At 41.8% G+C, this 27032-nt stretch overlaps 1 protein-coding gene across 2 annotated transcripts in view; it reads right to left on the minus strand.

Annotated features, from left to right (window-relative positions):
- The window catches only part of LOC147689505 (pyrethroid hydrolase Ces2e-like), a 279745-nt gene that overhangs the window by 43038 nt on the left and 209675 nt on the right, over positions 1-27032 (minus strand). For both annotated transcript variants that reach the window (XM_086942262.1, XM_086942261.1), the window contains exons 8-9: positions 8574-8714; positions 8223-8303 (exon numbers count right to left, since the gene is read on the minus strand). In XM_086942262.1, the coding sequence (XP_086798388.1) occupies positions 8223-8303; positions 8574-8714 (222 nt within the window). The remainder of the gene's footprint in view (positions 1-8222; positions 8304-8573; positions 8715-27032) is intronic.

The following is a 27032-nucleotide window of genomic DNA, read 5'->3' on the forward strand; positions in this document are numbered from 1 at the left end:
GCAGTCTGGTGTATGAGGCCTGAGTGCATGCTACAGTGTGGTGTATGTGGCCTGAGTGCATGCTACAGTGTGGTGTATGTGGCCTGAGTGTATGCCTGCAGTGTGCTGTATGTGGCCGGATGCATGACTGCAGTGTGGTGTATGTGGCCTGAGTGCATGCCTGCAGTGTGGTGTATGTGGCCTGAGTGTATGCCTGCAGTGTGCTGTATGTGGCCGGATGCATGACTGCAGTGTGGTGTATGTGGCCTGAGTGTATGCCTGCAGTGTGCTGTATGTGGCCGGATGCATGCCTGCAGTGTGGTGTATGTGGCCTGAGTGCATGCCTGCAGTGTGGTGTATGTGGCCTGAGTGTATGCCTGCAGTGTGTCGTATATGGACTGAGTGCATGCTACAGTGTGGTGTATGAGGCCTGAGTGCATGCCTGCCATTTGGTGTATGTGGCCTGAGTGTATGCCTGCAGTGTGTCGTATATGGACTGAGTGCATGTTACAATGTGGGGTGTGTGGCCTGAGTGCATGCCTGCCATTTGGTGTATGTGGCCTGAGTGCATGCCTGCAGTGTGTGGTATCTGGCCTGAGTGCATGCCTGCAGTGTGGTGTATGTGGCCTGAGTGTATGCCCGCAGTGTGTGGTATGTGGCCTGAGTGTATGCCCGCAGTGTGTGGTATGTGGCCTGAGTGCATGCCTGCAGTGTGGTGTATGTGGCCTGTGTGCATGCCTGCAGTGTGTTGTATGTGGCCTGAGTGCATGCTACAGTGTGCGGTATGTGGCCTGGTGCATGCTACAGTGTGGTGTATGTGGCCTGAGCGCATGCCTGCAGTGTGTCGTATATGGACTGAGTGCATGCTACAGTGTGGTATATGAGGCCTGAGTGCATGCTACAGTGTGGTGTATGTGGCCTGAGTGCATGCTACAGTGTGGTGTATGTGGCCTGAGTGCATGCTACAGTGTGGTGTATGTGGCCTGAGTGCATGCTACAGTGTGGTGTATGTGGCCTGAGTGCATGCTACCGTGTGGTGTATGTGGCCTGAGTGCATGTTACATTGTGGTGTATGTCGCCTGAGTGCATGCTACAGTGTGGTGTATGTGGCCTGAGCCCATGCCTGCAGTGTGGTGTATGTGGCGCGAGCGCATGCCTGCAGTGTGTCGTATGTGGACTGAGTGCATGCTACAGTGTGGTGTATGAGGCCTGAGTGAATGCTACAGTGTGGTGTATGTGACCTGAGCGCATGCCTGCAGTGTGTCGTATGTGGACTGAGTGCATGCCTGCAGTGTGGTGTATGTGGCCTGTGTGCATGCCTGCAGGGTGTTGTATGTGGCCTGAGTGCATGCTACAGTGTGCGGTATGTGGCCTGGTGCATGCTACAGTGTGGTGTATGTGGCCTGAGTGCATGCCTGCAATGTGTCGTATATGGACAGAGTGCATGCTACAGTGTGGTGTATGAGGCCTGAGTGCATGCTACAGTGTGGTGTATGTGGCCTGAGTGCATGCTACAGTGTGGTGTATGTGGCCTGAGTGCATGCTACAGTGTGGTGTATGTGGCCTGAGTACATGCTACAGTGTGGTGTATGTGGCCTGAGTGCATGCTACAGTGTGGTGTATGTCGCCTGAGTACATGCTATAGTGTGGTGTATGTGGCCTGAGCGCATGCCTGCAGTGTGGTGTATGTGGCCTGAGCGCTTGCCTGCAGTGTGTCGTATGTGGACTGAGTGCATGCTACAGTGTGGTGTATGAGGCCTGAGTGCATGCAACAGTGTGGTGTATGTGGCCTGAGCGCATGCCTGCAGTGTGGTGTATGTGGCCTGAGTGCATGCCTGCAGTGTGTGGTATCTGGCCTGAGTGCATGCCTGCAGTGTGGTGTATGTGGCCTGAGTGTATGCCCGCAGTGTGTGGTATGTGGCCTGAGTGTATGCCTGCAGTGTGGTGTATGTGGCCTGTGTGCATGCCTGCAGTGTGTTGTATGTGGCCTGAGTGCATGCTACAGTGTGGGGTATGTGGCCTGGTGCATGCTACGGTGTGGTGTATGTGGCCTGAGCGCATGCCTGCAGTGTGTCGTATATGGACTGAGTGCATGCTACAGTGTGGTGTATGAGGCCTGAGTGCATGCCTGCAGTGTGTCGTATATGGACTGAGTGCATGCTACAGTGTGGTGTATGTGGCCTGAGTGCATGCTACAGTGTGGTGTATGTGGCCTGAGTGCATGCTACAGTGTGGTGTATGTGGCCTGAGTGCATGCTACAGTGTGGTGTATGTCGCCTGAGTGCATGCTACAGTGTGGTGTATGTGGCCTGATCGCATGCCTGCAGTGTGGTGTATGTGGCCTGAGCGCATGCCTGCAGTGTGTCGTATGTGGACTGAGTGCATGCTACAGTGTGGTGTATGAGGCCTGAATGCATGCAACAGTGTGGTGTATGTGGCCTGAGCGCATGCCTGCAGTGTGTCGTATGTGGACTGAGTGCATGCCTGCAGTGTGGTGTGTGTGGCCTGTGTGCATGCCTGCAGGGTGTTGTATGTGGCCTGAGTGCATGCACAGTGTGCGGTATGTGGCCTGGTGCATGCTACAGTGTGGTGTATGTGGCCTGAGAGCACACCTGCAGTGTGTCGTATATGGACTGAGTGCATGCTACAGTGTTGTGTATGAGGCCTGAGTGCATGCTACAGTGTGGTGTATGTGGCCTGAGTGCATTCTACAGTGTGGTGTATGTGGCCTGAGTGCATGCTACAGTATGGTGTATGTGGCCTGAGCGCATGCCTGCAGTGTGTCGTATATGGACTGAGTGCATGCTACAGTGTGGTGTATGAGGCCTGAGTGCATGCTACAGTGTGGTGTATGTGGCCTGAGTGCATGCTATAGTGTGGTGTATGTGGCCTGAGTGCATTCTTCAGTGTGGTGTATGTGGCCTGAGTGCATGCTACAGTGTGGTGTATGTGGCCTGAGTGCATGCCTGCAGTGTGGTGTATGTGGCCTGAGCGCATGCTACAGTGTGGTGTATGAGGCCTGAGTGCATGCTACGGTGTGGTGTATGTGGCCTGAGTGCATGCTACAGTGTGGTGTATGTGGCCTGAGTGCATGCTACAGTGTGGTGTATGTGGCCTGAGTGCATGCTACAGTGTGGTGTATGTGGCCTGAGTGCATGCTACAGTATGGTGTATGTGGCCTTAGCGCATGCCTGCAGTGTGGTGTATGTGGCCTGAGCGCATGCCTGCAGTGTGTCGTATGTGGACTGAGTGCATGCTACAGTGTGGTGTATGAGGCCTGAGTGCATGCTACAGTATGGTGTATGTGGCCTAAGTGCATGCTACAGTGTGGTGTATGTGGCCTGAGTGCATGCTACAGTGTGGTGTATGTGGCCTGAGTGCATGCTACAGTGTGGTGTATGTGGCCTGAGTGCATGCTACAGTATGGTGTATGTGGCCTAAGTGCATGCTACAGTGTGGTGTATGTGGCCTTAGCGCATGCCTGCAGTGTGGTGTATGTGGCCTGAGCGCATGCCTGCAGTGTGTCGTATGTGGCCTGAGTGCATGCTACAGTGTGGTGTATGTGGCCTGAGTGCATGCTACAGTGTGGTGTATGTGGCCTTAGCGCATGCCTGCAGTGTGGTGTATGTGGCCTGAGCGCATGCCTGCAGTGTGTCGTATGTGGACTGAGTGCATGCTACAGTGTGGTGTATGAGGCCTGAGTGCATGCTACAGTGTGGTGTATGTCACCTGAGTGCATGCCTGCAGTGTGGTGTATGTGGCCTGAGCACATGCCTGCAGTGTGTCGTATGTGGACTGAGTGCATGCTACAGTGTGTCGTATGTGGACTGAGTGCATGCAACAGTGTGGTGTATGTGGCCTGAGCGCATGCCTGCAGTGTGGTGTATGTGGCCTGAGTGCATGCCTGCAGTGTGTGGTATCTGGCCTGAGTGCATGCCTGCAGTGTGGTGTATGTGGCCTGAGTGTATGCCCGCAGTGTGTGGTATGTGGCCTGAGTGTATGCCTGCAGTGTGGTGTATGTGGCCTGTGTGCATGCCTGCAGTGTGTTGTATGTGGCCTGAGTGCATGCTACAGTGTGGGGTATGTGGCCTGGTGCATGCTACGGTGTGGTGTATGTGGCCTGAGCGCATGCCTGCAGTGTGTCGTATATGGACTGAGTGCATGCTACAGTGTGGTGTATGAGGCCTGAGTGCATGCCTGCAGTGTGTCGTATATGGACTGAGTGCATGCTACAGTGTGGTGTATGTGGCCTGAGTGCATGCTACAGTGTGGTGTATGTGGCCTGAGTGCATGCTACAGTGTGGTGTATGTGGCCTGAGTGCATGCTACAGTGTGGTGTATGTCGCCTGAGTGCATGCTACAGTGTGGTGTATGTGGCCTGATCGCATGCCTGCAGTGTGGTGTATGTGGCCTGAGCGCATGCCTGCAGTGTGTCGTATGTGGACTGAGTGCATGCTACAGTGTGGTGTATGAGGCCTGAATGCATGCAACAGTGTGGTGTATGTGGCCTGAGCGCATGCCTGCAGTGTGTCGTATGTGGACTGAGTGCATGCCTGCAGTGTGGTGTGTGTGGCCTGTGTGCATGCCTGCAGGGTGTTGTATGTGGCCTGAGTGCATGCACAGTGTGCGGTATGTGGCCTGGTGCATGCTACAGTGTGGTGTATGTGGCCTGAGAGCACACCTGCAGTGTGTCGTATATGGACTGAGTGCATGCTACAGTGTTGTGTATGAGGCCTGAGTGCATGCTACAGTGTGGTGTATGTGGCCTGAGTGCATTCTACAGTGTGGTGTATGTGGCCTGAGTGCATGCTACAGTATGGTGTATGTGGCCTGAGCGCATGCCTGCAGTGTGTCGTATATGGACTGAGTGCATGCTACAGTGTGGTGTATGAGGCCTGAGTGCATGCTACAGTGTGGTGTATGTGGCCTGAGTGCATGCTACAGTGTGGTGTATGTGGCCTGAGTGCATTCTTCAGTGTGGTGTATGTGGCCTGAGTGCATGCTACAGTGTGGTGTATGTGGCCTGAGTGCATGCCTGCAGTGTGGTGTATGTGGCCTGAGCGCATGCTACAGTGTGGTGTATGAGGCCTGAGTGCATGCTACGGTGTGGTGTATGTGGCCTGAGTGCATGCTACAGTGTGGTGTATGTGGCCTGAGTGCATGCTACAGTGTGGTGTATGTGGCCTGAGTGCATGCTACAGTGTGGTGTATGTGGCCTGAGTGCATGCTACAGTATGGTGTATGTGGCCTTAGCGCATGCCTGCAGTGTGGTGTATGTGGCCTGAGCGCATGCCTGCAGTGTGTCGTATGTGGACTGAGTGCATGCTACAGTGTGGTGTATGAGGCCTGAGTGCATGCTACAGTATGGTGTATGTGGCCTAAGTGCATGCTACAGTGTGGTGTATGTGGCCTGAGTGCATGCTACAGTGTGGTGTATGTGGCCTGAGTGCATGCTACAGTGTGGTGTATGTGGCCTGAGTGCATGCTACAGTATGGTGTATGTGGCCTAAGTGCATGCTACAGTGTGGTGTATGTGGCCTTAGCGCATGCCTGCAGTGTGGTGTATGTGGCCTGAGCGCATGCCTGCAGTGTGTCGTATGTGGCCTGAGTGCATGCTACAGTGTGGTGTATGTGGCCTGAGTGCATGCTACAGTGTGGTGTATGTGGCCTTAGCGCATGCCTGCAGTGTGGTGTATGTGGCCTGAGCGCATGCCTGCAGTGTGTCGTATGTGGACTGAGTGCATGCTACAGTGTGGTGTATGAGGCCTGAGTGCATGCTACAGTGTGGTGTATGTCACCTGAGTGCATGCCTGCAGTGTGGTGTATGTGGCCTGAGCACATGCCTGCAGTGTGTCGTATGTGGACTGAGTGCATGCTACAGTGTGTCGTATGTGGACTGAGTGCATACTACAGTGTGGTGTAGATGGCCTGAGCGCATGCCTGCAGTGTGTCGTATGTGCCTGTCCCTCCTGTCCCTAACCCACCTTTTTCTGTCTGACCTGTCCCTCCCTGGATCTGGAATTTCCAAGCTTCCCCGGTCCTGGACCTAGGATATCTTCACCTCTCATTCCGGGAATAAGCGTTTCTTCACTCAGTGATAACCAGTGCATTATGTAACTGTAAGTAGTCAGGAAATGTGGCCCTAAGTAAAAGTAAACATTTCATTGAGAATAAACATCCCCTTATGCATGTATAACCACCTCATTAAGCCCTGCAAACATTCCATCAGAAATAACCATCTCCTTAATTGGGAGTGACCCTGGCATTAATCAGGGATAAACAGGCCATTAACAATCAGGCAGAGTTAGACAGCACTTCACGATGCAGTACCAGACCCCTAGCCAGGGGTTATCTTTCATTAGCTGAGGACCCAAGGTGGCTTTTGGGGGCCCTAGCCCAGTTCCAGTGCCTGAAGGGGGCCCAATGAGGGCCAACGAGGCCCAACTACAACTTTCCCCCGGGGAGGGGCGAGTCAGGGCCTTCTCCGGCCTTCCGCCCTGCTCCCGGGGATTTAACTCACTCTTGGCAGTTAGTTAGGGGCCTATGGGGCCCAGCAGCAGTCTCCCTCGGGGAGGGGCGATCTCGGTGCCTCCATCCGGTTCTCCAAAGGCCCCGCTCTCTCTCAGCGGCCCGCCCTCCTTCCCCGAGGGGTTACCCTTTTTTCTTCGGCCCTTCCCGGGCCCTTGCGTGGTGTCTTTGGCGCTGGGGGGCCCTGACTCTCCTCAGAGCCCTCCTCAGCGTCCGACGATGGCAGGGTTACCAGGGGCCTTCAATCCAGCACCGGAGGCCCTGTGTTGTTGGGGGGGCTCTCTCTCCCTGGTCCCGGGCCTGGGACCACTCGGAATGCGGCGATGGGGGAAGGCACGCAACGGCCACCAATGGCAGCGCGGCTCTTGGGCCCGCCTCCCTTCCAATAGCAGGCCGCAATGACGGGGGCGCGGACGGTGATGCGGCTGGCGTCCCCCGTCCTCGTCCCCCTTCTTGGCCTCAAGGCCTAGCAAGGCCTTCTCATAGTCCGGCGGCCCTCTCGTGATCCTGGGGGCCTCCGCAAGGAACGGTTGATAGCTGGGCCTTCTTGGGGAGCAGCGCCAAGGTCGCGACGGCGGAGCTAAGGACACCTCCGAGGCCCTGAGAATGACCACGGCCCGTTGCTGACGCAGCACCGGGTCGCGAGGGTGAGTGCTTCGGCAGGGCCTCGGCGGGGGCACCTCAGCGCTTCTAGCAGACGACAGGGGTGACAGCGCTGGCAGCGATAGCGCCTGGGGCAAAGCGCTAGGAAGACCATCAGCGCTTCGTTCAGTTCAGCCAGCTGGGAGGCACGCCGAAAGTCTCTAGAGCCACAGGGCTCCGGGGAACACAGCAGGGGGAGCGCTTGGCGAAGGCAGAGTCCCGGGGCACAGGCGGCACGGCCACAGCGCTAGGGGCACAGGTGCAGACAGAGGGGGCAGAGTTGGCACCGGAAAGTACCTGGTTGATCCCCCAATAGTCCTGTGGCACGAAGGTTTCTGTCTTGGCGCTTGGTGGTTCTGGCGCCCTTGGGATGCAGATTTTTGGCTTCTTGAGGAGGGGGCTGGGGGGTAGGTTGAGTTAAAGGCTTGTCAGCAGGTCACTTCAGGTGGTCCCTGGGTTCCCCTCCCGCCGGGCCAGATCAGTGGGCTAGCTCAGGGTTCCTCACTCTACTTGGAAGGCAGCACCTAAGCCCTGTCACTCCCAGTGGCCTAGGTCCCTGACTAGGCCCTACCGCCTAAGTCTCCTGCGTGGGTCCCCCAGGTCAGTGATGCCCCAACTGCTCTGACAGGAAAGTTTCCCTCCCTTTCCTTATATAGCGACAGTTGGCAGTGGCAGTTGGTGTCACCTCCCCTGTTCTAGAAGGTTCCAGGAGCTTCCCTCATTCTAGCTATGGGCAGGCTGGCATCGCAACATTGTTTAAGGGTTCCAGCCAGCTCCTGGCTACTAGAGTGCGTCTACATAGAGGCATTTGGTATTTCTCATGATTTGTATCTGTTTTTCTATTTTTTTTCATTTATCATGTTTCTTCCATTTTGATGACAGATTAACTTTTAAAATTGTTCTCTTTTCTCCCCTTCATTCTTTGTGGAACATACGTACCGGTCAAAGATATGGTAAGAGTCCCCCCGCTCCAGAATGGGATTCACAGCACATGAAATGCACCAGGTTTTAGGGAAACAGAAAAAGGTGATTGTTGCAAGAAGTGTAAATATCTTTGAGAAATAACGACTTACCAGCAAATCCTTAAGGAGAGACGTGGCCAGGGTAAGTGTTTTATTATCCATCCCATCGCGTAAATCAGGCAAATTAAATAACTGCGGAGTAAGAAAAAAGGGGCACATGATGAGAGGCGGTCAGCAGAAGAAAGAGGCTGCAGCCTTCCTACAACCGAACATCATTCGATCCTCAGCATTAGGAATCACCAGCAGATGAAACCGCCTATATGACGCCCACTAAGGGACACTGAGTCGCGAGAGCCGGAGACTCCTGAGTTCAGTTGGGTCGGTAAAGACCAGAGCCACAGAGAAGTGGTAACATAAGAGACCCCTCAACCCGTCATGCAGTCAGAGTGCAGAGGTGCTCACCAGTGGCATGACCCAGCCGAACTCCTGGTTGTTGAATCCGATCATATGTGGGACGGCGATGATTTCCTTCTCTTCCAGGAGCTGCAGTGGAGTCTTTGGGAGGAAATGGCCATCAACCACTCCAGGAACAAATGGCAGGTTCTGCAAGAAGGACAAAAGCAGGTGTCAACTCCTCCTGAAGCACAACACAGCTTGTGCCTTGGGATGCGTATCACGCTGGGACCAGACTTCATTCACGCAACAGCATCGCATGGGGCCTGGCTGTAACCAGGTGTGACTGAACTAAGGTTTGCGTCAAGAGAAGCGCTGAGACTTGCATGTGGAAATTGAAAATAAACACATGACATTACCCTTTACCCATTACTCTAGCTATGGTGCCGCTACCCGGTGTACCGCTGTATTTGGCGCTTGATCGTTTATTTTAAAAATTGTCTTAAAAATTGTATTGAACCTTGCTGCTAATTGTGTTTTAAGTGATTACGACTTAAAATCTTACCTGCACGTATCGCGCACAGATCCCTCTCTCCCTCCTCAGCACACCCCTCTGCCTCAGCCAATCACTCCGGTTGGTGGAGGAGTCAGAGGCGGGGAACAGTATTTATGTTGCACACAGCGCGGGAGCGCAGCGGAAGCGCCGGCGGCACGCCACAGGTGCACCAAAGGCAAGCCCGTCAGCGTCCGTCCTCGCCCATCTGTGCCAGGCCGGGCCCAGGGGCCAGCCCCCTTCCCCGAAATACCACCTACTCCTCGGAGGAATTAAGAAGCTTACATCAGGTAGACCTTTCGCTCTGCCCTGCTACCCACACACGCCTCAAACACTTAGGTATCTTTCAAAAGCAGAACATACGTCAAGGGCTCCCGCCCACTGTCTCCCACCAAAGTCAGAGGCCTACCCTCGCGCAGATCAGAAATTCCATGTTACGCATCTTCTACCGTAACACTTGCTCCCTCGTCAAACATCAATTAGACATTTTTCTCCTTCTTCTATTGGATAAACCAGACATCTTCTTTATCACTGAGACATTGCTGAACACTGATATCCCGGCAGCCCTCCCCGACACCTATTACATCTTACATGTCAACCGGGTCCCAGGAAAAGCGGGAGGCGGAGTGGCGGCTATTATTCATAAAGACCACATTTCCCCTCTATGTCCCCCTTGGTAAACAGTTAAAATATCGAGTTTTTAATTTCGACCTACACTAATATCGAGTTGCTAATATCGATGGGACAGAATATCGATGTCCAGAATATCGATGGCCAGAATATCGACCCTAAGGTAAGTAATATCGAAATTACTAATATCGATAGCATATATATCGAAATTACTAATATCGATAGCATATATATCGATGTAAGTAATTTCGATTTACTAATATGTGTTAGAAATATAAGTTAAGTATTTAAATTAATTGTTATAATATGTGTTTAATATGTTTTTATAATTTAAAAATATATAAGAGTAAATAATATGTTTTACTACCACAGCGGGTTGTGGGTTTATAGGGGAATAGGGTGGGAAGTAATTTATTTGTAATTAAATAATTATTTTTCAATGATTAATTTATTTTGCAATTAAATATTAATTGGCAATTATTTATTTTAATTGATTAATTGATTAATTAATTGATAATTTATGTATATTTTTAACTAAATTATGTTTTACTACCACAGCGGGTTGTGGGTTTATAGGGGAATAGGGTGGGAAGTAATTTATTTGTAATTAAATAATTATTTTTCAATGATTAATTTATTTTGCAATTAAAAATTAATTGGCAATGATTTATTTTAATTGATTAATTGATTAATTAATTGATAATTTATGTGTATTTTTAACTACATTATATGTTTTACTACTGGAGCGGGTTGTGGGTTTATAGGGGAATAGGGTGGGAAGTAATTTATTTGTAATATTAATTAATTTTGGGTTAAGGGGTATTTTTAGGGTTCAGGGTCAGTTTTCAGTTTTTGGGTAAAGGGGTATTTTTTGGGTTCAGGGTCAGTTTTCAGTTCTTTGGTAAAGGGGTATTTTTAGGGTTCAGGGTCAGTTTTCAGTTCTTTGCTAAAGGGGTATTTTTAGGGTTCAGGGTCAGTTTTCAGTTTATGGGTAAAGGGGTATTTTTAGGGTTCAGGGTCAGTTTTCAGTTTTTGGGTAAAGGGGTATTTTTTAAGTTCAGGGTCAGTTTTCAGTTCTTTGGTAAAGGGGTATTTTTAGGGTTCAGGGTCAGTTTTTAGTTTTTGGGTAAAGGGGTATTTTTAGGGTTCAGGGTCAGTTTTCAGTTTTTGGTAAAGGGGTATTTTTAGGGTTCAGGGTCAGTTTTCAGTTTATGGGTAAAGGGGTATTTTTAGGGTTCAGGGTCAGTTTTCAGTTTTTGGTAAAGGGGTATTTTTAGGGTTCAGGGTCAGTTTTCAGTTTATGGGTAAAGGGGTATTTTTAGGGTTCAGGGTCAGTTTTCAGTTTTTGGGTAAAGGGGTATTTTTTGAGTTCAGGGTCAGTTTTCAGTTCTTTGGTAAAGGGGTATTTTTAGGGTTCAGGGTCAGTTTTCAGTTTTTGGGTAAAGGGGTATTTTTAGGGTTCAGGGTCAGTTTTCAGTTTTTGGGTAAAGGGGTATTTTTTGGGTTCAGGGTCAGTTTTCAGTTCTTTGGTAAAGGGGTATTTTTAGGGTTCAGGGTCAGTTTTCAGTTTATGGGTAAAGGGGTATTTTTAGGGTTCAGGGTCAGTTTTAGGTTTTTGGGTAAAGGGGTATTTTTAGTGTTCAGGGTCAGTTTTCCCTACTGTTGCACCCACTGGAGTGGGAATAGTAATTATTGTTAAGTAATTATATAATATATATTATTTTTTTTTTTTTTTTATTATTAAATATGTATTATTATTTTTTTTTAACAATTATTACATATATTTAAATATGTTTAAGTAATTATTATGTATTATTTACAGTTTTTTATGTTATTTTAAATTAAAAAAAAATCGATATATTTAACAACGATATTTTTTACATCGATATTAATTTTTCGATATTTTGGTACTTACCATGTTGTACATAGGGCGTCGATATTTTTGCTATCGATATAATTACGCCGATATTTGTGTAGGTCGAAATTCTGTCTGTCGAAATTCTGTCATAGATCCGTCCCCCTTAAATCTCCCTGCAACAGACAATATGATTATTAAACTCGACTCCAATGCAGGCCCATTAATCTGTGCCCTTATATACAGACCCCCTCAACATATGCCATCACTTCCCCTCTCACTGAGTGAGCAGCTGGCAACTCTGGTCAAGGATTACGCAAGAATACTTTTACTTGGCGACCTCAATTACTGGTGCAACGACGAATGAGGCGGTCCCCACGCCACTGAATTAATGTAACTTCTCTATAACCTCAATTTCAGTCACCATTTTCTCTTCTGCTACTCATATCAAAGGCCACATTCTGGACCAGGTATGGACAACCAACCTCACAGTTTCCACACCCACTATATCACCATGCATTTGGTCCGATCACCACTTAATAAACTTCACCATCTCCATCCCTACCTGCATCATTCCCCCGGCGTCTGAGGAGGGTTATATTAGAAAATGGAGCACCCTTGATAAACAGGCCTTCCTGGACAGTCTAGTCAGCTCCATCCCTGCAGACAACCTGGATGTGGATCTGGCTGAAGCCAATATCTCTGCCTGGCTACTAGCGGCGAGCAACAAACATGCACCACTCAAAAAACTCAAAATTGCCCGCCGCTCTGAAGCCCAGAAATGGTTCTCCCCTGATCTCAGGGCTCAAAAACTAGACATCCACCAAAAAGAGAGGAAATGGAGACGGGCCTACGCCCTGGATGCTAAACTCCTGTATTTGACCGCCCGTACAGACTATAAACAAGCCATCATCTCAGCTAAAGCCACCTACTTCTCGGAAAAAATTGAAAAATCGAACAACAAATCAAAAGACATCTTTGCTTAAGTGAACAAGCTTTCCAATACTGAGAGAATCCTCCCCAAACCTGCGGCTACCCAAAATCTGTGTGATTCTCTTAACAAGTACTTCCTGGAAAAGATCGCCACCATCAAAGCTAGCATCCCTGTCTCCAGCCCTAAGATGGATCCCCGGCCATGATTCTCAGCCCCCACACCCTTGACCACTTCCCGCTCATAGACGCACATTCTCTACAGGCCCTACTGGACAGGGTAAAATCCGGCTCACCTAGGGACTGCTGTCCCCCACACATCCTAAAGGACACCTTTTCGGTCCTCTCACCCCCTATCTTGACCTTCCTCAACGATTCTTTGTCTCAGGGCAGGGTCCCCAAAGCCTATAAGGAAGCAGTCGTCATACCCCTCCTGAAAAAATTGGGAGCGGACCCCCTAAACCCCTCCAACTACAGGCCCATCTCCCTGATCCCCTATTTGGCTATGGTCCTTGAAGCGCACGTAGCCACCCACCTTTCCAACTTCGTGGAGCAGTCCGATTACTTAGACCCCCATCAAGCTGGGTTTCGCCCTGCCCACTCCACCAAGACGGTCATTACTGCTGTAGTGGATGCCCTCTGAGGAAATGCCGACAAAGGAATCCATCAGAGCGTGGTCCTCCTGGACCTTTCGGCCGCGTTTGACGCAGTCGATCATACCATCCTATTGGACCATGTCAAACTGGCCGCCAACTGCGACTCGGCCTATAGTTGGATCAGCTCCTCTCTCAGCGACCGCACCCAAGCTGTACGCCCAGCCCCTTTCACTGCTTCCAAACGTCCCACATCTTGTGGAGTCCCTCAGGGTTCCCCACTGTCTCCCCTTCTGTTTCATTTGTATTTGTTACCCTTGATCCAGTCCCTGAAGGAATTTAAGGCCATCACTTTAACTACGCCGATGATCTCCAAATGATCTTAATAATAGACAACTCCCCTGAATCTATCCGGGAGTTCCAGGGAACTACGCGTCACATCCGCCAATGGATGGACCTTAACCATCTGAAGCTGAACCCCGGCAAAACCGAGCTAGTCCTGAATGGAAATAGTCAAACTCTCTGGGCCCACATTATTGGCCTCCAGAACCTGGTCCTCCGCCCATCCCATCTCCCTCGGTAAAAAGCTTAGGGGTGATCATTGTTAATAATCTTTCCCTAAAAACTCAAGTAGGCACGGTTGTGTCCTTCTGCTTCTTCCAGCTCGGCAAGATCAGGAAGATCAGCCGTATGCTCACCCACTTGGCCCTGATCCAGGTGGTGATAGCCTTGGTACTATCGCACTTGGACTATGCCAACTCAATCTATTTAGGCTTCCCATTCGTCCTCAGCAAATGGCTTCAGTTGTCCAAAACCAGGCGGCCTGATTGATCTATCAGCAACCGAGTTGGCAATCGCCCATACCCTTGCTAAACAAACTTCCCTGGCTCCCAATCACCCAACGCGTTGCTTTTAAGACGGCCTGCATTATCTTTAAGTCCCTCCACTGTCGTAGCCCCAATTCATCAAAAACCTCTTTGCTAGGTACATCCCATCCCGCAACCTTCGTTCTGCCAACCTCCATCTCCTGGCCACCCCGTACTTCAAACTCCAACGCCAGGGCGGATGCAGATTTGCGACTCTGCCCCCCAGATTATGGAACTCCCTTCCATTGGAAATGCAATCATGCAACAACCTCCTAGGCTTCAGGGGATCGCTCAAAACATGGCTATTCACACAGGTCCACGTATAACTTCTGATGGTCACGGCACACACTAGAGTTAGCGCCATGAAACCTCCCGGTGTACGTGCGCTCTACAAGCAATTATTAACATAACATAACCCATTTGGTGACCTGTAAAGAGGCCCGGGGTTGGTTCTGACAGCAGATGGCACAGGGGTTTGATTTGGGAGGCAACAGGCAGGTGGAGGAGATGTGAGGTTTCTGTAGTAATCTGGCGATCTCACAGGTGAGGGACCTTGCAACTTAAGGAAGCGGACGCTGCTACTTGGGAGAGATACCCTAGGCAGAAGCTAAGAAGACAAAAACCTGTGATTGGCTGTGGAGACGCCTGTCGCGGGATCATTGGGCTGGAGTGGAGATGGTAGGCTCAGACCTGGAAGAAGAAATGGAGGAATCCCTCGGCAGAATGGCAGTGACAGTAGAGAATGGAAACAGCCAGGAATTAGCAAATCAATCACCTGGAAGCAGCATACACTGCAATAATATCGAGACTGGAGGTGGAGCTCATGTCGTGCCACATCTTGGTTAATAAGAGAAGAGTGGTTCTGCTAAAGCTAGTCTGAGAAACCCCTGAGTCCTTGCCGAGAGGGAACAGGGTTGTCACAGTCCAGAGGTTTGGAATTTGGCAGTATTAATTTTCAGGTGATCTTGAAAACGTATAGATCCACTTGCTATACAAGTTTGTGACATCACACAGCCGTGTGCTTTGGATGCTCCCATTGGTAGGGTGTGTTCACCCCGTCCTTTATGACCCTCAACACCAATTATAACCTCAATACCCACAGGGCACAGGGCTTGGGATCTGGTTATATCCACAGGGCACTGTCCTCACAGCTTGCCTGAAAGCACAACTTGCAATATTTGTAGGGTTTCCCTGCTGAAGACAATGCTTGGGCCAGCAGGGATGACTGTTGTCACCCCAGTGCGCACTTGAGGTAGTGTACTGACTTGTCATTAGTTATGTCAGGTGTGAGGTCACGAGCAGAGGGACATTTTGTTTGCAAAATTAGCCACAGCTGTGGGATTTATTTTTGGAAAGTAAGTATACTGCTCCTTCAGTCAGGCTCTTATGCACAGTCCAGGTGCCTCAAGGCGCTACCCTCCGCTTTGAGCATTTAGCAGCTGGGTCCGGACAGAATGTGTGACTATGCCCAGATTTCACCCCCCTGGGCTCAAAGTTGGATCTGTCCAAACCTTGGTCATACCTGCTTGCCCTGGATACAGGTTGGGGCTTTCTGCCATTTTCTACACTCTCTCATGTGCCCTAGGCGATTAGTATCCATGACCAAACACCATACACTGCAGGCTGAGGCACAGGGCATGCCCTGCGTTATGTCCTCCACCTACTCCCCTTTGCCAAGGAGCCTGTGATAGATTCACATTCACAGAAACACAAAACAAGCCGACTGTCAATATGTCCATTCCACACACCTTAGATTAAGTCAGCAAAATATACTCAATAGGATTAAAGTTAATTAAAAGATGTGAGTAAAACATGGTTGCCGTGGTGAGAGAAAATGGGGAATGAGAAACAGATTCAATGTAATTAAGTTACTAAGACCCAAGAAATATCTATTGACCGTTTTCTTCCACTCTTAATTATTTAGGATGATGCTCAATCCTTCATTACTGCCTCACGAATGGTAATCCCTTATTGGAATATGGGGAGGAGAGCCAAGTCCCAGGCATGAGGGAGGCCCTTGATGCACCACTAACTACTTCGGAGAAAGAAGGCCCCATGACGCAATGAACCCAAAGTAACCAGGCACTCAGGCCAGGGGCTGTGACCAGTGTCACAATTTATGAGTGATATCTACGTACAAGGCAAACCAAACCATACCAGCTGAATCACTATACCAGGAGCACCCCCGAGAAGCTTAAAAGAAATAATGAAAAACAGGGTCAGAAACTGGGGCACTCAACATCTCTTTGTTTCTCCTTCTCGAGAGATTGTTGTCTCAAATTTAGAATGGATATCTCCTTGGGATAACATATGGTATATGTAATATACCCTCCTGCTGCAAACTAAAATTAAAGGCCCAAAAACAGATACGATCATGAGGTATAATTGTGCAGTAAGTGAATTTACCTTAGAGGTTGTGGCACTGGTGCGTGGAGTACAAGGGCAATGGGAATATATTTAAATGTTTTCAATCTTATTTACTGCATGCTTAGTTACTAAAAAGTATTGTATAAAATACACCAATAACATGTGTCATTTAAAATACAATAACAACACCATATGTATCAGCATGTTGTTTTGCGATTCTTAAATTGCGATTTTCAGCGAATCGCAATTTGAGAATGATTGGGAAGGCATTCTCAATTTGCGATTAACAATTAGAGAATCGCAAATTGAGAATGCAATTTCAAGGGTGGCAGGGTGTCAAACAAAAGGATACCCTGTTGCGCCCCTTAAATGTGCATGTGTGCACATGTGGCACACATACATGCCCCAAGGACATCTAAGTGCGCACACATGGCACTTAAAAAAATGCAAAATAGTGCATTTTTAAGTGAAATCGCAATTTACCACCAATTGGAAGTTGGTGGTAATTTGCGATTCCTTAAGATCAAATTGCACTTTCCTTTGTGCTTCTTGCATTGCATTTAAGGAATCGCAATTTGCGATTCCTTAAATGCAATTGCAAAATATGGAATCGCAAAATTTGCGATTCCTTCTTTTGCAAGGGGGTTTTTGTGTGCTACATTGCACACTGCTTATTCGCTATCGCAAATGCTGAAATTCTGCGAATTTCAGTGTTTGCGATAGCAAATTGGCTTCATACATATGGCCCTTAATCTTTATAAAAGTCTTGTGTATTGATGTGCTAAATAAATAACATCCCTGAGGGTGTATCGACGTACTGACTCTGTCAAATGAAGCAGTGGATTTCATCAGGACAGAGTCGCTTGTATCGAGATCAGTAATTTAAGAAAGGAAAGGGCCCTCTGTCCATTCTGCACTGGCGATATGCAGATGTAAAGTTACCAGTCAAAGTTGAGACATGCCTTCAAACACCGTGAAAGCATCCGATTTGAGCTGGTGGTTGTTGGCAATGTGTATATTCCATTATGTTGAAGCTCATAGAATATGTAAGCTTTCGGTGCGCATAATTCAAAATGATTGTTTTACAATTAATTTACCATCCTGTCGCTTATTGAAGTGATATAGCTACATATAGTGCCTTTAAGTAAAATAAAAGTTTTTTAAAAACCCATGGGAATTCTAATCATGTTAACAAGCGGGTGCACCTAACTGCAAACTCGAGGGGCAACAATTTAAGTCAAAGAACCTCTTAGTGTGTCAACAAATATGCTTTGTTATGTAAAGAAGATTATATGACCTCCATATCGGTGTGTGCAATCCTGACTAAGTGTCCATAGACAGCACAGATGAGCACAATATGCCACTATTGCCTCATGTCACATCAATTGGGCAATTTCAACAACATTATTATCTATAGTGACGGGCCAGAGATGCTCTAAAGTCACCTCTATCTGGTGTATTTGACTCTGGCAACACTTATCTAAATAAACAAATCAGAACAGCTCAATCTCAGAGCTGCCAATCACTGTGTGTGTACAGTGTGTGGAAATACTGTATGTATGGATACAGTGTGTAGATAAACTGTGTGGATACAGTGTGTAGATTCAGTGTGTGAATACAGTGTGTGGATGTAGTGTGGATGTAGTGCATGGATACACAGTGTAGATACAGTGTGTACATACACGTGGATAGACTGTGTGGATACTGTGTGTCGATATAATGTGGATACAGTGCATGGATACACAGTGTAGATACAGAGTGTGGAGACAGTGTCTGGATTCAGTGTGTGGATATAGTGTGGATAAAGTGCATGGATGCACAGTGTAGATATAGTGTGTGTGTGGAGATAATGGCTGGATGCAGTGTGTGGATATACTGTGCAATTAAAGTGTATGGATACACTGTGCAGATACAGTTTGTGGACATACTGTTGGATACAGTATGTTGATGCACTGTGTGGACACAGTGTGTGGATATGGTGTGTGGATACAGTGCATGGATAGACTGTGTATATACAGTGTGTGGACACAGTGTGTGGATATGGTGTGTGGATACAGTGCACGGATAGACTGTGTAGATACAGTGTGTGGACACAGTGTGTGGATATGGTGTGTGGATACAGTGCATGGATAGACTGTGTAGATACAGTGTGTGGACACAGTGTGTGGATATGGTGTGTGGATACAGTGCATGGATAGACTGTGTAGATACAGTGTGTGGAGACAGTGTGTGGATGCAGTGCATGGATACCCTGTGCAATTACAGTGTGCGGATACGCTGTGTGAATAGAGTCAGTCGATATCCTGCCTTGATGTGTGTGTTTAAAATGTGTGGTTACAATGTGTGCATGTACTGCATGAATACAGTGTGTGGATACAGTATGCAGCTACACTGCACGATCACAGTCCACCTGCAAGCGCAATGAAGGGCAAGATTCACTTGTTCATTCCTGCTCGGAACTATCTCCCACTTATGACCTGGAGAGAACACTACAATGCCAAACAACAGGCAGCCATTTTTCATGAGTGGCCTACCATGGGGCAGATTTAAGACTTCTGGCGCATCTCTGCTGATCAGCAGAGATGCGCCAGAAGAGTTGCGACGCATCTGCCCACCCGTGCGCCACCACTGATGCGCTGCATTTACAATGCGGCGCACCATGGCGCTTGGATGGGCAGATACGTCATGCATCCCCAGTGGAAATGCGGCGCATTGCTGGAGTTGCATCGCAAGCGCGATGCAGCTCCAACAAGGCTCGGGCGTGCCCTATCTCTAACATGCTGCACCAATCCTTACACCTGCTTCAAGCAGGCGCAGGGTTTTGAGGCAGCATGGCTCAAAAGTGACTGAGTGAAATCCTGTAGATTTCACTCAGCCACTTTTAGGAGGCGTTCCTGCACCGGAACGCCGCCCCCCCCCCCCCCACGCCACATGTGGCGCAGGGCTTCATACCATGCAGCATGGCGCTGGCTTTGCGCCGGCACTGCGTCACAAAAGTGACGCAACGGTGGCGTAAAAGAGGCGCAAGGGGCTTGTAAATCTGCCCCCTAGTCTCTATGATTTTGCTGCTCATATGACACTTAGATTATTTCAGAATTAGACTACTCTTTATAATTTGAGATTATTTCAGATTTTGACTATTCTGTATATTTTGAGATTATTTATGATTCTGACTACTCTGTATAATTTGAGATTGTTTATGATTTTAACTACTTTTATAATTTATGATTATCACTGCTCTTTATAATTTGAGATTTTTTATGATTTTGACTACTCGATAATTTAAGATTATTTCTGATTTTGACTACTCTGTATTATTTAAGATTATTGCTGATTTTCACTATTCTGTATATTTTGAGATTCTTTTTGATTCGGACTACTGTATAATTTGAGATTATTTATGATTTTGACTACTCTTCATAATTTATGATTATTTATGATTTTTACTACTCTTTATAATTTGAGATTATTTATGATTTTCACTACTTTTTATAATTTGAGATTATTTATCATTTTCACTACTCTGTATTATTAGAGATTATTTATGATTTTGACTATTCTGTATATTTTTAGATTATTTCTGATTCTGACTACTGTATAGTTTGAGATTATTTCTTATTTTCACTACTCTTTATAATTTGATATTATTTCTGACTTTGAATACTCTGTATTATTTGCGAATATTTCTGATTTTGACTACTCTTAATAATTTGAGACTATTTCTGATTATGACTACTCTGTATAATGTGAGATTATTTCTGATTCTGACTACTTTGAATAATTTGAGATTATTTTGTTTTTTGACTACTCTGTATAATTTGAGATTTATTTCTGATTTTCACTACTCTTAATAATTTGATATTATTTCTGATTTTGACTACTCTTTATAATTTATGATTATTTATGATTTTCACTACTCTATAATTTGAGATTATTTCAGATTTTCACTACTCTTTATAATTTGAGATTATTTCAGATTTTGAGTACTCTTTATAATTTGAGATCATTTCTAATTATGACTACTCTGTATAATTTGAGATTATTTATGATTCTGACCACTTTGAATATTTTGAGATTATTTTGTTTTTTGACTACTCTGTATAATTTGAGATTTATTTCTGATTTTCACTACTCTTAATAATTTGAGATTATTTCTGATTTTGACTACTCTTTATAATTTATGATTATTTATGATTTTCACTACTCTATAATTTGAGATTATTTCAGATTTTTACTACTCTTTGTAATTTGAGATTATTTCAGATTTTGAGTACTCTTTATAATTTGAGATTATTTCTGATTTTGACTAATCTGTATTATTTGAGATTATTTCTGATTTTGTCAACTCTTTATAATTTGAGATTATTACTGATTTTGACTACTCTGTATAATTTGAGATTATTTCTGATTCTGAATACTTTGAATAATTTGAGATTATTTTGGTTTTTGACTACTCTATAATTTGAGAATATTTCTGATTTTGACAACACTTTTTAATTTGAGATTATTTCTGATTCTAACTACTTTGAATAATTTGAGATTATTTTGTTTTTTGACTACTCTATAATTTGGGATTATTTTGGTTTTTGACTACTCTTTATAATATGAGATTATTTCTGACTTTGATTACTCTGTATAAATTGAGATTATTTCTGATTCTGACTACTTTGAATAATTTGAGATTATTTCTGATTTTGACTACTTTGTATAATTTGAGATTGTTTTGGATATTGAGTACTCTGAATAATTTTAGATTATTTATGATTTTGACTACTCTGTATAATTTTGTGTTTTGGACTTCATTGCATTTTATTCTAGTGCACTTGATTTTTGAGTGGTATCAATAATTTATGATTATTACTCTGCTAACCTGATGTCAGAGAATGTACCGTTTTTGACTACTCTTCATAATTTATGATTATTTATGATTGTTACTACTCTTTATAATTTGAGATTATTTATGATTTTCACTACTCTTTATAATTTGAGATTATTTATGATTTTCACTACTCTGTATTATTAGAGATTATTTATGATTTTGACTATTCTGTATATTTGGAGATTATTTCTGATTCTGACTACTGTATAGTTTGAGATTATTTCTTATTTTCACTACTCTTTATAATTTGATATTATTTCTGACTTTAAATACTCTGTATTATTTGCGATTATTTCTGATTTTGACTACTCTTTATAATTTGAGACTATTTCTGATTATGACTACTCTGTATAATGTGAGATTATTTCTGATTCTGACTACTTTGAATAATTTGAGATTATTTTGTTTTTTGACTACTCTGTATAATTTGAGATTATTTCTGATTTTCACTACTCTTAATAATTTGAGATTATTTCTGATTTTGACAACTCTTTATAATTTGAGATTATTACTGATTTTGACTACTCTGTATAATTTGAGATTATTTCTGATTCTGAATACTTTGAATAATTTGAGATTATTTTGGTTTTTGACTACTCTATAATTTGAGAATATTTCTGATTTTGACAACACTTTTTAATTTGAGATTATTTCTGATTCTAACTACTTTGAATAATTTGAGATTATTTTGTTTTTTGACTACTCTATAATTTGGGATTATTTTGGTTTTTGACTACTCTTTATAATATGAGATTATTTCTGACTTTGACTACTCTGTATAAATTGAGATTATTTCTGATTCTGACTACTTTGAATAATTTGAGATTATTTCTGATTTTGACTACTCTATATAATTTGAGATTAATTCTGATTCTGACTACTTTGTATAATTTGAGATTGTTTTGGATATTGAGTACTCTGAATAATTTTAGATTATTTATGATTTTGACTACTCTGTATAATTTTGTGTTTTGGACTTCATTGCATTTTATTCTAGTGCACTTGATTTTTGAGTGGTATCAATAATTTATGATTATTACTCTGCTAACCTGATGTCAGAGAATGTACCGTTTTTGACTACTCTTCATAATTTATGATTATTTATGATTGTTACTACTCTTTATAATTTGAGATCATTTATGATTTTCACTACTCTTTATAATTTGAGATTATTTATGATTTTCACTACTCTGTATTATTAGAGATTATTTATGATTTTGACTATTCTGTATATTTGGAGATTATTTCTGATTCTGACTACTGTATAGTTTGAGATTATTTCTTATTTTCACTACTCTTTATAATTTGAGATTATTTCTGACTTTGAATACTCTGTATTATTTGCGATTATTTCTGATTTTGACTACTCTTTATAATTTGAGACTATTTCTGATTATGACTACTCTGTATAATGTGAGATTATTTCTGATTCTGACTACTTTGAATAATTTGAGATTATTTTGTTTTTTGACTACACTGTATAATTTGAGATTATTTCTGATTTTCACTACTCTTAATAATTTGAGATTATTTCTGATTTTGACTACTCTTCATAATTTATGATTATTTATGATTTTCACTACTCTATAATTTGAGATTATTTCAGATTTTCACTACTCTTTATAATTTGAGATTATTTCTGATTTTGAATACTCTTTATAATTTGAGATCATTTCTGATTATGACTACTTTGAATAATTTGATATTATTTTGATTTTTGACTACTCTGTATAATTTGAGATTATTTCTGATTTTCACTACTCTTTATAATTACAGATTATTTTTGACTTTGACTACTCTGTATTATTTGAGATTATTTCTGATTTTGACAACTCTTTATAATTTGAGATTATTTCTGATTTTGACTACTTTGTATTATTTGAGATTATTTTTGATTTTGACAACTCTTTATAATTTGAGATTATTTCTGATTTTGACTACTCTGTATTATTTGAGATTATTTCTGATTTTGACAACTCTTTATAATTTGAGATTATTTCTGATTTTGACTACTTGTATAATTTGAGATTATTTCTGATTCTGACTACTTTGAATAATTTGAGATTATTTTGGTTTTTGACTACTCTATAATTTGAGAATATTTCTGATTCTGACAACACTTTTTAATTTGAGATTATTTCTGATTCTAACTACTTTGAATAATTTGAGATTATTTTGTTTTTTGACTACTCTATAATTTGGGATTATTTTGGTTTTTGACTACTCCTTATAATTTGAGATTATTTCTGACTTTGACTACTCTGTATAAATTGAGATTATTTCTGATTCTGACTACTTTGAATAATTTGAGATTATTTCTGATTTTGACTACTCTGTATAATTTGAGATTAATTCTGATTCTGACTACTTTGTATAATTTGAGATTGTTTTGGATATTGAGTACTCTGAATAATTTTAGATTATTTATGATTTTGACTACTCTGTATAATTTTGTGTTTTGGACTTCATTGCATTTTATTCTAGTGCACTTGATTTTTGAGTGGTATCAATAATTTATGATTATTACTCTGCTAACCTGATGTCAGAGAATGTACCGTTTTTGACTACTCTTCATAATTTATGATTATTTATGATTGTTACTACTCTTTATAATTTGAGATCATTTATGATTTTCACTACTCTTTATAATTTGAGATTATTTATGATTTTCACTACTCTGTATTATTAGAGATTATTTATGATTTTGACTATTCTGTATATTTGGAGATTATTTCTGATTCTGACTACTGTATAGTTTGAGATTATTTCTTATTTTCACTACTCTTTATAATTTGATATTATTTCTGACTTTGAATACTCTGTATTATTTGCGATTATTTCTGATTTTGACTACTCTTTATAATTTGAGACTATTTCTGATTATGACTACTCTGTATAATGTGAGATTATTTCTGATTCTGACTACTTTGAATAATTTGAGATTATTTTGTTTTTTGACTACACTGTATAATTTGAGATTATTTCTGATTTTCACTACTCTTAATAATTTGAGATTATTTCTGATTTTGACTACTCTTCATAATTTATGATTATTTATGATTTTCACTACTCTATAATTTGAGATTATTTCAGATTTTCACTACTCTTTATAATTTGAGATTATTTCTGATTTTGAATACTCTTTATAATTTGAGATCATTTCTGATTATGACTACTTTGAATAATTTGATATTATTTTGATTTTTGACTACTCTGTATAATTTGAGATTATTTCTGATTTTCACTACTCTTTATAATTACAGATTATTTTTGACTTTGACTACTCTGTATTATTTGAGATTATTTCTGATTTTGACAACTCTTTATAATTTGAGATTATTTCTGATTTTGACTACTTTGTATTATTTGAGATTATTTCTGATTTTGACAACTCTTTATAATTTGAGATTATTTCTGATTTTGACTACTCTGTATTATTTGAGATTATTTCTGATTTTGACAACTCTTTATAATTTGAGATTATTTCTGATTTTGACTACTTGTATAATTTGAGATTATTTCTGATTCTGACTACTTTGAATAATTTGAGATTATTTTGGTTTTTGACTACTCTATAATTTGAGAATATTTCTGATTCTGACAACACTTTTTAATTTGAGATTATTTCTGATTCTAACTACTTTGAATAATTTGAGATTATTTTGTTTTTTGACTACTCTATAATTTGGGATTATTTTGGTTTTTGACTACTCCTTATAATTTGAGATTATTTCTGACTTTGACTACTCTGTATAAATTGAGATTATTTCTGATTCTGACTACTTTGAATAATTTGAGATTATTTCTGATTTTGACTACTCTGTATAATTTGAGATTAATTCTGATTCTGACTACTTTGTATAATTTGAGATTGTTTTGGATATTGAGTACTCTGAATAATTTTAGATTATTTATGATTTTGACTACTCTGTATAATTTTGTGTTTTGGACTTCATTGCATTTTATTCTAGTGCACTTGATTTTTGAGTGGTACCAATAATTTATGATTATTACTCTGCTAACCTGATGCTAGAGAATGTACCGTTTTTGACAACTCGTCATAATTTATGATTATTTATGATTTTTACTACTCTTTATAATTTGAGATTATTTATGATTTTCACTACTCTTTATAATTTGAGATTATTTATGATTTTCACTACTCTGTATTATTAGAGATTATTTATGATTTTGACTATTCTGTATATTTGGAGATTATTTCTGATTCTGACTACTGTATAGTTTGAGATTATTTCTTATTTTCACTACTCTTTATAATTTGATATTATTTCTGACTTTGAATACTCTGTATTATTTGCGATTATTTCTGATTTTGACTACTCTTTATAATTTGAGACTATTTCTGATTATGACTACTCTGTATAATGTGAGATTATTTCTGATTCTGACTACTTTGAATAATTTGAGATTATTTTGTTTTTTGACTACTCTGTATAATTTGAGATTATTTCTGATTTTCACTACTCTTAATAATTTGAGATTATTTCTGATTTTGACTACTCTTCATAATTTATGATTATTTATGATTTTCACTACTCTATAATTTGAGATTATTTCAGATTTTCACTACTCTTTATAATTTGAGATTATTTCTGATTTTGAGTACTCTTTATAATTTGAGATCATTTCTGATTATGACTACTCTGTATAAATTGAGATTATTTCTGATTCTAACTACTTTGAATAATTTGATATTATTTTGGTTTTTGACTACTCTGTATAATTTGAGATTATTTCTGATTTTCACTACTCTTTATAATTACAGATTATTTTTGACTTTGACTACTCTGTATTATTTGAGATTATTTCTGATTTTGACAACTCTTTATAATTTGAGATTATTTCTGATTTTGACTACTCTGTATTATTTGAGATTATTTCTGATTTTGACAACTCTTTATAATTTGAGATTATTTCTGATTTTGACTACTCTGTATTATTTGAGATTATTTCTGATTTTGACAACTCTTTATAATTTGAGATTATTTCTGATTTTGACTACTTTGAATAATTTGAGATTATTTTGGTTTTTGACTACTCTATAATTTGAGAATATTTCTGATTTTGACAACACTTTTTAATTTGAGATTATTTCTGATTCTAACTACTTTGAATAATCTGAGATTATTTTGTTTTTTGACTACTCTATAATTTGGGATTATTTTGGTTTTTGACTACTCCTTATAATTTGAGATTATTTCTGACTTTGACTACTCTGTATAAATTGAGATTATTTCTGATTCTGACTACTTTGAATAATTTGAGATTATTTCTGATTTTGACTACTCTGTATAATTTGAGATTAATTCTGATTCTGACTTCTTTGTATAATTTGAGATTGTTTTGGATATTGAGTACTCTGAATAATTTTAGATTATTTATGATTTTGACTACTCTGTATAATTTTGTGTTTTGGACTTCATTGCATTTTATTCTAGTGCACTTGATTTTTGAGTGGTACCAATAATTTATGATTATTACTCTGCTAACCTGATGTTAGAGAAAGTACCGTTTTTGACAACTCGTCATAATTTATGATTATTTATGATTTTTACTACTCTTTATAATTTGAGATTATTTATGATTTTCACTACTCATTATAATTTGAGATTATTTATGATTTTCACTACTCTGTATTGTTAGAGATTATTTATGATTTTGACTATTCTGTATATTTGGAGATTATTTCTGATTCTGACTACTGTATAGTTTGAGATTATTTCTTATTTTCACTACTCTTTATAATTTGATATTATTTCTGACTTTCAATACTCTGTATTATTTGCGATTATTTCTGATTTTGACTACTCTTTATAATTTGAGACTATTTCTGA

Source organism: Lissotriton vulgaris, chromosome 10 (genome assembly GCF_964263255.1).
Source record: "Lissotriton vulgaris chromosome 10, aLisVul1.2, whole genome shotgun sequence".
Taxonomy (NCBI): Eukaryota; Metazoa; Chordata; class Amphibia; order Caudata; family Salamandridae; genus Lissotriton; species Lissotriton vulgaris.